This window comes from Pongo abelii, chromosome 19 (genome assembly GCF_028885655.2).
Source record: "Pongo abelii isolate AG06213 chromosome 19, NHGRI_mPonAbe1-v2.0_pri, whole genome shotgun sequence".
Lineage (NCBI taxonomy): Eukaryota > Metazoa > Chordata > Mammalia > Primates > Hominidae > Pongo > Pongo abelii.
Window position 1 is genome coordinate 71389028 of NC_072004.2, and position 15250 is coordinate 71404277.

General features: G+C 38.9%; 2 protein-coding genes across 13 annotated transcripts; both read right to left on the reverse strand.

Moving 5' to 3' along the window:
• Positions 1-429: 429 nt before the first annotated feature.
• LOC100432275 (keratin-associated protein 4-7) lies at positions 430-807 on the reverse strand. Its single transcript, XM_002834350.4, has one exon. The coding sequence runs from the start codon at positions 805-807 to the stop codon at positions 430-432; it is 378 nt and encodes a 125-aa protein (XP_002834396.4).
• Positions 808-5719: 4912 nt separating this feature from the next.
• LOC103892852 (keratin-associated protein 4-12) lies at positions 5720-6744 on the reverse strand. 12 transcript variants are annotated; one of them, XM_063719030.1, is made up of 4 exons: positions 6692-6744; positions 6344-6568; positions 6224-6298; positions 5720-6133 (listed from the first exon to the last, which is right to left on the reverse strand). In XM_063719030.1, exons 1-4 carry the CDS (start codon positions 6742-6744, stop codon positions 6004-6006), a joined length of 483 nt encoding a protein of 160 aa, XP_063575100.1. In that variant the 3' UTR covers positions 5720-6003. The 12 variants fall into 12 exon arrangements, with proteins under 12 accessions (XP_063575100.1, XP_063575094.1, XP_063575097.1 ...); XM_063719024.1 differs by having other exon boundaries at positions 5720-6198; positions 6256-6538; positions 6584-6744; XM_063719027.1 differs by having other exon boundaries at positions 5720-6568.
• Between the last annotated feature and the right edge of the window lie 8506 nt (positions 6745-15250).

Consider the following 15250-nt stretch of genomic DNA (forward strand, 5'->3'; position numbering starts at 1 on the left):
AGAAAGCAGCAGAGCATGGGAGGGGCAGCCTCCTACCTTTCCAAGAGAAAAGAATGACTGAAAGGCTGACAGACAATATGTTTGAAAGGTAGATAATGTGTACCTCATTGGGAAGGATAACCTATAGGCTCAAAATGATTTTAAAAAATGAGGAATTTAGAGGATTGGAATAATTTCTTAGCTAGTGGATTACAAATTATTTCATATTTGGTGCCATGACTGGAAGAAAAAGAAAGCAAGGGAGGGAGTTTAAAATGAACCAGAATGTTCTCACAGATTCAGTGGGATGGTGATGGGCTCATTGGAAACATGAAGTCCACCCTGCTGAATGACATCAATCCCACTCCATGTGTCCTAATAGTCAGCACAGAAGAATGGTCTACAACTGTGGGCCTGCGGTGAAGGGAGAGATGAGCCAGGGCAGTGGGCTCAGCAGCAAAAGGAGGCACAGCACATGGGGCGGGGGCAGGTGGAGATGACACAGGTTGGGCGATAGCAAGTGGTGTGGCAGGAGACTCGGCCACAGACTGGACGCAGGCAGCAGCAGGGGCGGCAGCAGCTGGATTCACAGCAAGAGGGGTGGCAGCTGCTGGAGATGCAGCAGCTGGGGCGGCAGCAGGTGGGCTGGCAGCACACAGCCTGGCAGCACTGGGGCCTGCAGCAGCTGGACACACAGCAGCTGGGGCGGTAGCAGGTGGTCCTGCAGCAGGTGGTCTGACAGCAGCTGGGGCGGCAGCAGGTCTCCTGGCAGAGGTTTTGGCCACAGCCTTGGTCAGAGCACACGGAGCCACAACAGGAGTTGACCATGGTGTCACAGGGTGAAGGATCTAGTTGGGTTTCTAGGAGAGTGAAGTTCTTGAGTTTGGAAGTCTCCTGGGCCTGTAGCCCCTTTATACCCTCCTGAAGGCCCGTTGCCACCACGTCATTATTTCCTTGTTATTATTTACTTACTGGAAAAATTAATCATGTAATCACATAATTGTGTGTTTCCAGTTAAATACTCCACAACAGAGCAAATAACCCATTTCATTTTCCTGCTGTGCTCCTGTGTTTCCACTGGAAATGCTTGTCATATTTCTTCATTAGTGGGAGGTCACCTTTGTCCCTGGTCTATGCAGTGTCTTTTACAAAGCACCGGTCACAGGACTCTCTGACATTTTGTTTTTAAATGTGACTCTCCCTCCTACCTGTAGATTGCTGTCTGCAAATCATGGGGGACGAATTTTATAATGTGAATGTATCTTTTGTTGTCAAATAATGTCCTGGTCAGGTGAAATGTTGGGAAGGAAGAGAAGGAAGGACTCATTTGGGGAAGGACGTCCCATCTGCAATGAGGATGACTTTGATCCCGTGTGTGCATCTCAGATGGTGGGGCAGATGGTCAGATCCCAACAAGTTCTAAACTCTGTCAGATCTTATTCCACAGCCTCCAGCGAAAGTACTTACCCATGACTAACTGCCTTTAAAGGGTAAAAACACATTTTGCTGTATGTCTTACAGTATATGCATTATGAGTAGGAAGTTTTGATTTATCTTTTTTTTTTTTTGACAGATTCTCGATCTGTCGCCAGGCTGGAGTACAGTGGCATGATCTCTGCTCACTGCAACCTCCACCTCCTGGGTTCAAGAGATTCTTCTGCCTCAGCCTCCCGAGTAGCTGGGACTACAGATTTGCACCACCACACCCAGCTTACTTTTGTATTTTTAGTAGAGACAGGGTTTCACCATGTTGGCCAAGATGGTCTCAATCTCTTGACCCCGTGATCCACCTGCCTTGGCTTCCCAAAGTGTTGGGATTGCAGGCATGAGCCACTGCACCCAGCCTGATTAATCTTTGATCATCAAAATTGCATGATGGATTTTTCATTTACAAAAGCATTTGTTATATATGAAGAATATTTAGAATTATTAAGCCTTCAATAACATGCATCCAAGACATTCTATTGGGTACTCTGGGTGTAGAACAGATAAACCCTCATCTTTTTCTTGCAGATACTGTCATAAGACACATGGATAGCAAACAGAGTTTGGCAGAAATGAAAAGAATTACAATTATTTTCATTAAACAACTAAAATAAAAAATGTTAGTATGTGGATAAGTTCCATACACCCTCAGGGTATGTATATTACTTGTGAAGTATTGACTATGTAGCAGGCATTGTACCAAATATCTTACATTTATTTCATTTTCACTCTTTAATACAACCTTATGAACTAGTTTATATTCTTATTAGTCTTTTAGGGGAATACTCAAAAGAAGCATTAAAAAGTTAAAACAAACAAACAAAAACTTGTCCAAGGTTAAAGAGAAAGTAAGCCTAATATGTCTTAGTGTAGCCAAGAAAGCCATAAAGAATAAAATTTGCTAAGCTTGCTGAAACTGCTTCATCTTCTTGGAATGTTTCATCTTTTTTTGTCCACTCTGCAAACTCCTACTCATGTGTCAAGACCCAGTTAAAATAGTTCCTCCTCAATAGTATCTTTCCTGATAAGCTACCCCATTCATGTATCATGATTTCCTGCCTTGTGCTCATAATTTGATACGTTCTACTGTATCATAGTCATTTACTTCTGTCATTCCACCACGTGCAATGCAAATACCCTGAAGGCATGGGCTATGACATTTATTCTTGTTACCATGATACTCAGCACAGAGAACACTGGTGGTAAGTGTTTGTTGAGTGAAGGAAGGCTTTTTTGATGACATAGAGGCATGTAAGGTCCTTTAAAAAATGTGTATATCTTTTGACTTCTGGATAAAAGAGAGGAAATCATTCCAAACAAAGAGATCATAATTTCATTTCAGGAAGACTAAACTCATTTATGTGATAGGTAACATGTCACTTGATAAATAACATATGTGGAAAGTTGTGGAAGTTAAGATTCAATTTATAGAAGGAGACTTGTTTATAGATAACCAGGAATTCAGTGTTGAACATGCATGCCTATATTCACACAGTAAAAAGACAGGAAGGAAGTAAACGCCAAATGGTAGCACTAGTTCTCCTTCACCTCCTGCTTCCTTGTTTTACTCTTGTTGATTGAAATAACTATTATTTTCTGTTTGATATCAGTCAGTCAAAAATGTTTGCTGATCATCTGTTGTCTTAGCTTAAATTCTACCCAATGCAAACCTTGAGAAAAAGACCTTGGTGCACACAATTTATTTGGGGGATGATCCCAGGAAGCACAAGTGAGGAAATGGTGAAAGTAAGACAGGAAAGGTAGAAAATCCTAACAGTGTTTGTGTTAATGGTAGGACCCCCACTGTGGGCAGGTGGGGACGAACCATGGGGACAAGCCTGAGGCTGGAGGCACTTGGCCACCATGATTGCACACCCGTAAAATCCTGGAGAGTCAGCTGGGTATTAGTATGAATCATGAGATCAGATAAGATATGAACTTATACTAATCTATAGACTTTTTATACACTAGCAATAATTCTCTCTAAAATTTAATGGAGAAAAATCACACCCTGGGGCCTGTCGTGGGGCGGGGGGAGGGAGGAGGGATAGCATTAGGAGAAATACCTAATGTAAATGACGAGTTAATGGGTGCAGCACACCAACATGGCATATGTATACATATGTAACAAACCTGCACATTGTGCACTTGTACCCTAGAACTTAAAGTATAATTTAAAAAAAGAAGCATGTATTCATAATTCTCAAGAGTAAATAGAAAAATATGTAAATAAATCTGCCAAGCCTATGTGAAGGAAAATGTTAACATTTCCTGAAGGACATAAAATAATGTTTGAATAAATGTCAGAACAAGAGATGTGCAACAAAAGCCAAGTTTTCAAATAAATACATGCATGTGTTACGCATGCATTTAATGAGGATGTATCTCAATTTGTAACATTAGGTATTGAATGGGATTGGCAAAGACCATGATGGGAAACTTACTTTTGGTCACATTGTCACATTCTTTTGTATTGTCTAAATGTTTAAAGAGCATTTATTTGTGTATAAATGATCTAAACATCCTTAGAAAATAATAAATGTGATTTATATAAAATTCATAATTTTTTTCTACAGATTCTGTTAAACATATTTTCTGCTATTATGTTTACATTCTTATTTCTTTCAGAAACTAAAATATTAAAAGTACATTTCAGTCATTTTAGCTCTCAAATTAGCTATCATGAGTTTCAAATTGTTTTGGGGGACAGGCTGGGCTCCCCAGGAAGCAGACACTGAGATGGAGAGCAACATGCAAGAGGTTTATTGAAGCATGCTCTTGGGATTAACACTGGGGAAAGGAAGGGAGGGGAGGGGAGGGGAGGGGAGGGGAGGGGAGGGGAGGGAAGGGAAGGGAAAGGGAGGGAAGGGAAGGGAAGGGAAGGGAAGGGAAGGGAAGGGAAGGGAAGGGGAAGGGAAGGGAAGTGAGAGAAAGGTCAAGTTTGACACTGGGATAAATCAAACTGCAGGGCAATCTCAGTGGAAGTCTCAGATGAACCTATAGGGAGTTCTGGAGATGAGATGACCCATTAGAGGCATCCCTAGTTGGGGAGAAATGTGGGTCTTTATAGTTGCATCCTAAAAAGAGGGCACAACTTTGGACAAAAAGAAAAAAAATCAGTCTCCAGCATACCTATGAGTTTTCACCAGGCCTGCTTCCTTCATTTCATCACCTGCCTGACCGTGGAGGTGGCCCTCTCTACATGGCAGCATGAACTCCCCATTGAAACTCCGCCAGTCAGAATGAAGCAGATCCACTGTGTTTGTGCTGAGGATTCATTACACATGACTCAGTAGAAAATACACAGACTTTGCTAAACCACCTATTAGCTGCTTTTACTGGAAAAAAAAAGAAATTGAAAGACAGCGTTTTAAAAGATCACAGCTCTGTGCACAATAGTAAAGACATGGAATCAGTCTAGGTGCCCATCAACAGTGCATTGGATAAAGAACATGTGACATTTTCACACCGTGGAGTACTACACAGCCATAAAAAAAGAACGAAATTATGTCCTTTGCAGCAACATGGATGTGGCTGGAGGACATTATCTTAAGCAAATTATTCCAGGAACAGAAAACCAAATATTGCATGTTGTCACTTACAACTGGGAGCTAAACATTGGGTTCACATGGACACAAAGATGAGAACAATTAGGGGCTCCAAAAAGGGGGAGAGAGGGAGAGACGAAGGGCTAAAAATGACCCACTGCTCAGTACCTGGTGACAGAATCATTTATACCCCAAACCTCAGCATCACACAACATGTAACAAATACGAATATGTACGCTTTGATTCTAAAATGAAAGTTGAAATTATTTTTTAAAAGATAATGAGTTGTGATCAATCTTTCAAAATGTTTCCCCTGTTGTTATATTCATGGATATTTCATGACTTCAGCTTCACTCTTTTTGTCTAAAAACTACAAAATGACTAATTGATTTGCCTAAGCCTGAAAAGACTTTTCTAGAAAAAAACTAGGCAGTGATCGATGTCAGTTGACCTCTGTTAGAAGGTTGACTAATCTGTGCTGTGAGCCCTACAGGTGTAGTTAAATGTAATCACCCAGGACCCAAATGTAAAACCCTTTTTAAAAAGAGAATAAGAATTGTATTCAATTTTCAGTGCCAATAGAATAGAGGTTTATTTTGGTACATGGAAATAACAAGGTACAAAAATGTTTGCAGAAGACTTTAAGAGAGAGACTTCACTGGACTTCAAGGTTGGAGGCATTAAGATCTGTGGCCCTAAAAATGATGGAGGCAATCTTCAAATTCCTTAGGCATGATAAATAAATGTCTTGAAGTCAAAGAGGTGGGAGGATGTTGGAGGACAATTTGTCAATTTATTAGGAGATTGTCAATGAATTCCTTTGGAAGGCAGGGAGTTTGGACAAAAGGTAGAATGCAAATACAGAATTTCTAAGGATGAGGTTTGCTTATGGGACCCAGATCAATTCTCTTGAACAGTCGCATGTTTGCAATGAGAGCCTTCATCTGTAGGAAAGGACGTAATAAGGAAGTGGTGTGTTCACAGCAGAGATTTAGCAGCAAGAGGAGGCACAGCACAAGGGGCGGGGGCAGGTGGAGATGACACAGGTTGGGCGATAGCAAGTGGTGTGGCAGGAGACTCGGCCACAGACTGGACGCAGGCAGCAGCAGGGGCGGCAGCAGCTGGATTCACAGCAAGAGGGGTGGCAGCTGCTGGAGATGCAGCAGCTGGGGTGGCAGCAGGTGGGCTGGCAGCACACAGACTGGCAGCACTGGGGCTTGCAGCAGGTGGGCTGGCAGCACACAGACTGGCAGCACTGGGGCCTGCAGCAGCTGGACACACAGCAGCTGGGGCGGCAGCAGGTGGGCTGGCAGCACACAGACTGGCAGCACTGGGGTCTGCAGCAGCTGGACACACTGCAGCTGGGGCGGCAGCAGGTAGTCCTGCAGCAGGTGGTCTGACAGCAGCTGGGGCGGCAGCAGGTGGGCTGGCAGCACACAGACTGGCAGCACTGGGGTCTGCAGCAGCTGGACACGCAGCAGCTGGGGCGGCAGCAGGTGGTCCTGCAGCAGGTGGTCTGACAGCAGCTGGGGCGGCAGCAGGTGGGGTGGCAGCAGGTGGGCTGGCAGCACACAGACTGGCAGCACTGCGGTCTGCAGCAGCTGGACACACAGCAGCTGGGGCGGCAGCAGGTGGTCCTGCAGCAGGTGGTCTGGCAGCAGCTGGGGCAGCAGCAGTTCTCCAGGCCACAGCCCTGGTCAGAGCACACAGAGCCACAACAGGAGTTGACCATGGTGTCAGAAGGTGAAGGTTCTCGGTGGGTTTCCAGGAGAGTGAGTGTTCTGAGTTTGATCTCTCCTTGTTCTCTCTTTTGCTTTTTATACCCTGCTGAGAACTACTATGACCATGTGAATAATCTTGTGGTTTGCACATTACTAATAGAGAATCAGTTGTTTTTTAGTAAATTAGATAGTTGTGCTTATCTGGTAAATATTTCCATAAATAGAAAAGGCAACATTCCCTTTTCCTGTTGTATTCTGAGCTATCCAATTTGGTTAAGCCAAGTGAATCAGCTCTCATTCTCCTTCCTTCATCTGATGTGTCTTCTGATGTGTAGACCCATTACATGACATTGTTTGATTGGATTTCATAAGTTAATTCTTTATTTATTTGACTTCTGGATAATAAGTTGAGAATAGATTTTATGATGACTAAATCTCCTCTGCTCTCAAAGAGGTTAAAAATAAATTACATAGAATGCTGGTAGGAAAATGTGATGAAAGATTCATCTTTGGGGGGTGATAGGAGGTAACTTGTGTATAATGAGGAATACTGTGATTCCTTTGAATTTTGTGGCTGGTCGGTGAGATACAAAAGATCCCACTGAAATTCCTGTTTCATGTTATTGAATCTATTCAGCTTAAAACAGATATAATGCAACGATTCACTGCTTTTAAAAGTAAAAATACATTGGCATGACAGTTCCCTTTATAAATTATTGTTGGCATGTTCTTCAGAGATGTGGATCATAGGGAACATTTTTGTTCTATTTTGTTGGTGAGTCAAGATACCCACTGAATGTGTTTAACTGAAGTGTTATTGAAAGTATATTTTCTCATACTCGAAAGCTGTTTTCTCTCACAATATATGTTGGAGATTTTGCTTGATACATGGAGAAAAGAAATAAAGGATCAAGCTTTAATTTCTGTCCTACAGAAGCTTAAACAAGGCAAATAAGAAACATGTATAGGAAAGAGTTTAGCAACTATTTAGAGAATCATGTGATTAGTGAACAAAATAACAATTATGTATTTAATCTGTACACTTCCAATGAAAGATGAAACAATACTAATAGTTATAATTTGTTGAGTGCTTACTATGTGTCAGGAATTTTCTGAGTCCTCTATAATTGTTATCTTGTTTATACTTCACAAGGATTCTACTACGTAGACACAATTTTTCTGAATTCTTTACATCCAAGGTACCTGAGGCTCAGATAGATTGAAGTCACACAGTCTGTAACAGGGAAAGGGCGTCTCTCCTAGGGTGTTCAAGGAACATTTTGCGCATGAACATTTTGCAATTAAATCTCTCCTGATATTTAAAAACAATTATGTATAATTAAAAAGATGCAAGGTATGTTCTCACTCCTAAGTGGGAGTTGAACAATGAGATCACATGGACACAGGGAGGGAAACATCACACACTGGAGCCTGTCGGGGGTGAGGGACAAGGGGAGGGAGAGCATTAGGACAAATACCTGATGCATGTCGGGCTTAAAACCCAGATGACGGATTGATAGATGCAGCAAACCATCATGGCATATGTATAACTATGTAACAAACCTGCATGTTCTGCACATGTATCCCGAAACTTAAAGTAAAATTTTAAAAAAAATGCATGGTAAGAAACCATCATAAACAAAGTAAAAACACAAATGACAAAATAATAAAAAAAGGACTAGCAATTTATATCACAGACAAAGGGTTAATAGTATATAAAAGACTTCTGAGAGTGGACACGGTGGCTCACACCTGTAATCCCAGCACTTTCGGATGCCAAGGCAGGTGGATTGTTTGAGCTTAGGAATTTGAGACCAACTTGGTTAACTTGGCAAAACCCCATCTCTACCAAAAAAACACAAAAAAGCAAAAAAAAAAAAAAAAATGGCGAGGTGGCATGCATCTGTGGTCCCAGCTACTCAGGAAGCTAAGGTGGGAGGATTGCTTGAGCCCAGGAGACAGAGGTTGCAGTGAGCCAAGATTGCACCACTGCACTCCAGCCTGGGTGACAGAAGAAGAAAAAAGACTTCTGGAAATAGATAGAAAACAGACCAACAGCCTAATGGGAAAATAAAATGCAAATATTTTACCACCATATAAATATACTCAATCTCATGCATAATAAGAGAAATGAAATAATATGGTATGATACTTCTCACCTGTTAGATTATCAAAAATTCAAAATCTGACAGCATTCTCTGGAAGTGAGATGATGTGAAAATAGGCATGCTCATATTTTTCTTGTGAAGGTTTGGCAATAACTAGCAGCATTATTCTTTGACTCAGCTATCCCAATTCCATAAAATATCTGAAAGATACTCGGGTAAATATATGAAAGATATTGCACAAGACAATTCATAACAGTTCTATTTGGGAAAAAAACTAAAAACTACAACAACACTGGATACAACCCAGGTATCCTTCAATAGGGTACTGGTGAATAAACTGTGGTGCCTTCCCATGATGGAGTACTTTGCAGCTGTCAAAAGGAATAAGGAGTGTCTCTATAGGCTGCTATAAATTAATCTCCAGTAGATATTGTTAGGAGACGATAAAGCAGTGGAGAAAAATGTGTACTATTGTTCTACAACAATGTTTTAAAAATCCAGGATATAAATATCGAAAGTATATTTGCTTACACTTTAAAAAATGACAGAAGAATACAGACAGGAGATGAGAAAACAGGAAAGAGGGACTTCTGTCAAAACATCAAATTGTGCATTTTAAGTATATGCAGTTTATTTATTATATGTGAATTGTAACTTAATGTAGCTGAAAAACAAAGAAAAAAATAATGGAAGAATCAACCATATTTGGTGGTGGTGGTGTTGTTGTTGTTGTTGTTGTCTGAAACAGAGTCTCACTTTGTCACCCAGGCTGGAGTGCAATGGCGCAATCTTGGCTCACTGCAACCTCCACCTCCTGTGTTCAAGCAATTCTCTGCCTCAGCCTCCTGAGTAACTGGGATTACAGGCACCCACCACCACGCCTGGTTAATTTTTGTATTTTTAATAGACATGGGGTTTCACCATCTTGGCCAGGCTGGTCTTGAACACCTGACCTCATGATTCACCTGCCTCAGCCTCACAAAGTGCTGAGATTACAGGCGTGAGCCACCGCACCCGGTCCATGTTTGTTTTTTAAAAATTGACCCATAGAGGATGGAGGGAATAGAATAGAGAAGATAGAAACAGACACTAGATTATTTTTGAATGTATCTTTTTCTGTAGCTTTGACTTTGCACCCATGTAAATATTTTACATACTTATAAAAATATTAAGTTTTAAAAATCTCTCAAAATCACTAAAACCACCACCACAACAATGGAATCTAACTGTATATCTAGGCATAACTTCAGAGAAAGTAACTATCCCAAGGCCGAAATGTTTTTTTCAAACACCTGTTAAGTTTGTTTACAATAACTATACTGTTGTTATTAGTATTGGCAATATTATTCCAAGATTGTTGTGCAAGCATTATGTAATAAAGAAAATGAGTAATTACATCAAGGAACTGTTATTTTTGGCAAGGAATAAAAGAGATTTAGGAAAAAGATATGAGGCTAAGTAAAAATCCTGTAATTATCATTAGAAATGTTGATGTACTTTATCTTTTAAGTAAATATTTTCTAGTTGTGGACACTGAAAAAGTTGAGAGAAAATAATCAATTTAGTAATACTCATCATTTTTACATTTCAATCTTTCATCCCAAATGCCATATTGACTACAAGGAACAGGGGTTCCTTGGAGAAATGGCTGAATATAAGTGTGGGTAAGGAACTATACAAATGAACTTGGAATAGCTTATTATATATATAAAAAAAAATCTACTAGATTCGTGTCAAAAGTAGCCAGAGACCAACTTGAAGTTTGTTATTTGAGCACCAATGGGGATATGAACTGGAACCCACAGGTTCATTTTGACAGGAGTTAAAAAAAATACTTTGGTCAGCTTTGAATGATGTTCCATTAGCAAGATTAACCAAGAAAAGAGGAGAAAAAATCTAAATAACCTCACTAAGAAATGAAATGTGAGCTATTACAACTGACACCACACAAACACAAAAGATCATTCAAGGTTACTATAAACACCTTTATGCACATAAACTAGAAAACCTAGAAGAGATGGATAAATTCAGGGAAAAATACAACCCTCCTAACTTAAATCGGGAAGAATTAGATACCCTGAACAGACCAATAACAACCAGTGAGATTGAACGGTAATTAAAAAATTACCAACAGAAAAAAGTCCAGGACTAGTCAGATTCACAGCAGAATTCTACTAGACATTCAAAGAAGAATTGGTAACAATCCTTTTGACACTATTCCACAAGATAGACTATTAAGGAATCCTCCCTAATTCATTCTATGAAGCCAGCATCACCCTAATACCAAAACCAGAAAATGACATAACCAACAAAGAAAACTACAGACCAATATCCTTGATGAATACAGATGTTAAAATCCTTAACAAAATACTAGCTAACTGAATCTAACAACATATCAAAAAGATAATCCACCATAATCAAGTGGGTTTCATACCAGGGATGCAGGGATGGTTTAACATATGCAACTCAATAAATGTGATACACCACATAAACAAAATTAAAAACAACAATCACATGATCATCTCAATAGATGCAGAAAAAGCATTTGACAAAATCCAGCATCCCTTTATTATTAAAACCCTCAGCAAAATCAGCATACAGGGGACATACCTTAATGTAATAAAAGCCATCTATGACAAACCCACAGCCAACATAATACTGAATGGGGAAATGTTGAATGCATTCCCTCTGAGAACAGAAACAAGACAAGGGTGCCCATTCTCACCACTCTTCTTCAACATAGTACTGGAAGCCCTAGCCAGAGCAATCAGACAAGAGAAAGAAATAAAGGGCATCCAAATCGGTAAAGAGGAAGTCAAACTATCCCTGTTTGCTGACAGTAGGTTGTTCACCTTGAAAACTCTAAGGATTCCTCCAGAAAGCTCCTAGAACTGATGAAAGAATTCAGCAAAATTTCCAGATATAAGATTAATGTACACAAATCACCAGCTCTTCTATACACCAACAGCGACCAAGCGGAGAATCAAATCAAGAACTCAACTCCTTCAACAATAGCTGCAAAAAAAAAAAAAAAAAAACAACTTAGGAATATACTTAACAAAGGAGTCAAAAGACCTTTACAAGGAAAACTACAAAACACTGTTGAAAGAAATCATAGACGACAGAAACAAATGGAAACACATCCAATGCTCACGGATGAGTAGAATCAATATTGTGAAAATGATCATACTGCCAAAAGCAGTCTACAAATTCAATGCCATCCCCATCAAAATACCACCATCATTCTTCACAGTCGGAAAAAACAATTCTAAAATTCATATGGAACCAAAAAAGAGCCCACGTAACCAAAGCAAGACTAAGCAAAAAGAACAAATCTGGAGGCATCACACTATCTGATTTCAAACTACATTCTAAGGCCATAGTCATCAAAACAGTGTGGTACTAGTATAAAAATAGGCACATGGATCAGTGGAACAGAATAGAGAAACCAGAAATAAACTCAAATACTTACAGCCAACTGATCTTCGACAAAGCAAACAAAAACATAAAATAATATTCTTATTAATTTTTCTCCACAGTTTTCTGTCATTAATTCCATAGTGGATTAGAGTATTTGATTATTGGCTTGTCTTATTTTTATTCTTATATTAACTGTAGCTTCTGTATGTGAAGTTTTATCTCTATATTTACATGTTGATTGTAGCCTTTAGCATAATACTTTTTCCTACTTTGTCTTCTGCAATGCTTTTTGTGTAAATCTAACTTGTGGGATATAAGAATTGTGGCCCCTGCTTTCTTCCATTTGCATTTTCATTATATGTATCTCTGTCTTTACCTTTTCATTTTTAACCTTCTGATGCTTGTTGATTCACTTGTGTCTCTTTATAGACAGCATAATGCTGAGCTTTCCTTTTCATAAGCCAAACTGAAAATCTTTTTTTAAAGTGAGTTGAGCCTATTATATGTATGGATATAATCAATATGCTTAACTTTAATTATGTCATTTTTATTATACTTATATATAATAGTGATATATAATAAGCTATCTTTATATATTTGTTAAATATTTCTCTCGCCTGTCTCTTTATCTTTCTATCTCTCTGTCTTTCACTTTTAAAATTCTAATCTTTCACCTTTTAAATTCTCTCTCTTTCTCAGCGTGCCTTTTGGTATTTAGGAATGTTTGTATTTTGTACTAATGGTTACCTTTATATACCTCATGAGCTCTATTTTTTAGCTACTGTCAGTTGATTCTCTGCTTACAGAAATATTGAAATTATCTAGTTACCTCTTTATTCCTCACTCCCTGAGCATGAGATTTGAATTCCTGGTTAATATCTATAAGGCAATCAGCAAACTTCTACTTTATATATTTGCTCTCCTTTTCCTTCCTGTTTTGGTAGTTGTGCTGTATCGACAGTGTCAGTACACAGCTGTTATTTATCACACTTCCTCTCTTAGGCTTATCGTTCATTCTGTTCTTAGTTCCAAAGGATATATATCGATCCAGACCTCGTGTAGATGTCCTTCCAGTATCTTTAGTCATCTGATTTTATGAAGGTCACTTGTTAATAGATTCTTCAGGATACACCCATGGGGGAGAATATTCACTGGGTTTTTTCATGTTTATAATAGTTTATTTGTGGCCTTTATACCTGAAGTTCAGTTTGGCTGAATTTAAAATCTTTGCCTCACATTTTCTTTCCTTGAGCATTACTCTATTATCTTCTGACATTTTCATCAAAATGTGTGAAAACAAGCTAGTTTTATTTCCTTCTAGTTGACATGGACATTTTGCCTGGATGTTCAAATGTTTATTTTTCTTTAAATGATTATTATGTTTTTCTTTAAAATTCAAGGCTTTTATAACGTTATGTCTCAATTTTGACCATTATGAGCTTATTTTTCCAGCAGGGGTAGCTATACTTATAACAGATAAAACAAACTTAAAATCAACAACAGTAAAAACAGAGAAAGGAGGTCATTATATAATAATAAAGGGATCAATTCAGCAAGAAGATATAACAATTCTAAATATACATATTAGTAAGAGAGTGAGCTTAGTAAATTCCAAAGTCCCTTTGCTACCTGTCCTTTTCTGTACTCTGCTGAAGCAGCTGTGACCATGTCCTGGATCATTTCCTACTTTATTTTCTTATGGAGATGTTGGGGCTCAGAAAACAAAACCCCAAAATATGATTCTTTGGTACGTTGATTGGGGAATTGTGGGGAAGAGCAGCTATAAGCAGAGGTTTTCTCTGAGGTTCACATATCTGCCTGAAGACATCCAGGAAAGATACATAACAGGAAAAGAGGCTAAATGTTGACATCACCCCAGAGAGGCTTTGCCTGAAAGACTTTACCTACATAGCAAGACAGCCTTCATTCACCATACATTTCTTTCCCTCACCTTCCCGTAGCTTGTGGACACCTCCCCTAAGAATCCCCAAGACCCTATTCTGATGCTATACAAACTTCAATCATTGGCCCTTCTTCAAGTCTTATAGTTTGTGAGGCTCTGCACATCTGTGTAATAAATTTGTATGCCTTTTCTCCTGTTGATCTGTCTGCTGTCACTTTTTTCCAGACACTCAAATTCTCAGATCTAGAGAGTAGAGGGAAAGTTTAAAACACACCTACACACTATACATGAAATTAGATCATTACGTTTTTCTGGCTAAATATTTTAAGATGAAGGAAAATATGATTTCCCTTTCTTAGTGTGTTAAGATTTTCCAATCTGGACTTTCTCACAGAATTATCTTGCCTATTTCTTTGTCTACTGTGTCTTCTCAAGATGGCCCATCACATGGATTCAGTCACTGGTATGTACCTGTGATCTGTGTATCATGCCATGATCCTGTTTGGGCAAATTGTTCTCATGATGCCAAGATCTCTTTTGATGTCAAAGAGAAGCAGAATTAGAGTAGGGAAATAAAAAGAAACAAGCTCATCTTTCTGAGTTAGTTACCGGTGAGCAATGAGGAAGACATATCCTATTTGTGAGTCATAAATGCTCATTAGATAGTGGACTCTCTAGACTTCTTCAAAGTATGCAGCAGGTATCATTTCGTCTATTCAATTTGAAACTGTTAATAATGACTCATTGTTTTAAAATATTAATAGGCATTTGGAGTTACTCTGAATAAACTCTCACTGGCCTAATATGGGACTTGGGCACCAAAATGAATATTGGCAGTAATAGATTACAACCCATCAAATAAAATTAAGGATTGATGAGTCCATATTGATATGAATTAAATGGAGAAGTTAAAAAAGGAAGATGGAAAGTTATCCATGACAGTAGAATGTCAATGAGTAAGTGTAGAAGGAATAAAGGAGTTTCAAATCACCATTTACAGCCATTATAATAAAACTTGATCAAGTAAATATCATCAATGAATGCTATAACTATTGGGTGGAAGTTTGATGGGGAGCAGGATATTTG

Coding starts and splice junctions, on each gene's coding strand:
- LOC100432275 (XM_002834350.4), bottom strand. CDS start 807: ATGGTCAACTCCTGTTGTGGCTCCGTGTGCTCTGACCAAGGCTGTGGC.
- LOC103892852 (XM_054546302.2), bottom strand. CDS start 6,744: ATGGTCAACTCCTGTTGTGGCTCTGTGTGCTCTGACCAGGGCTGTGGC.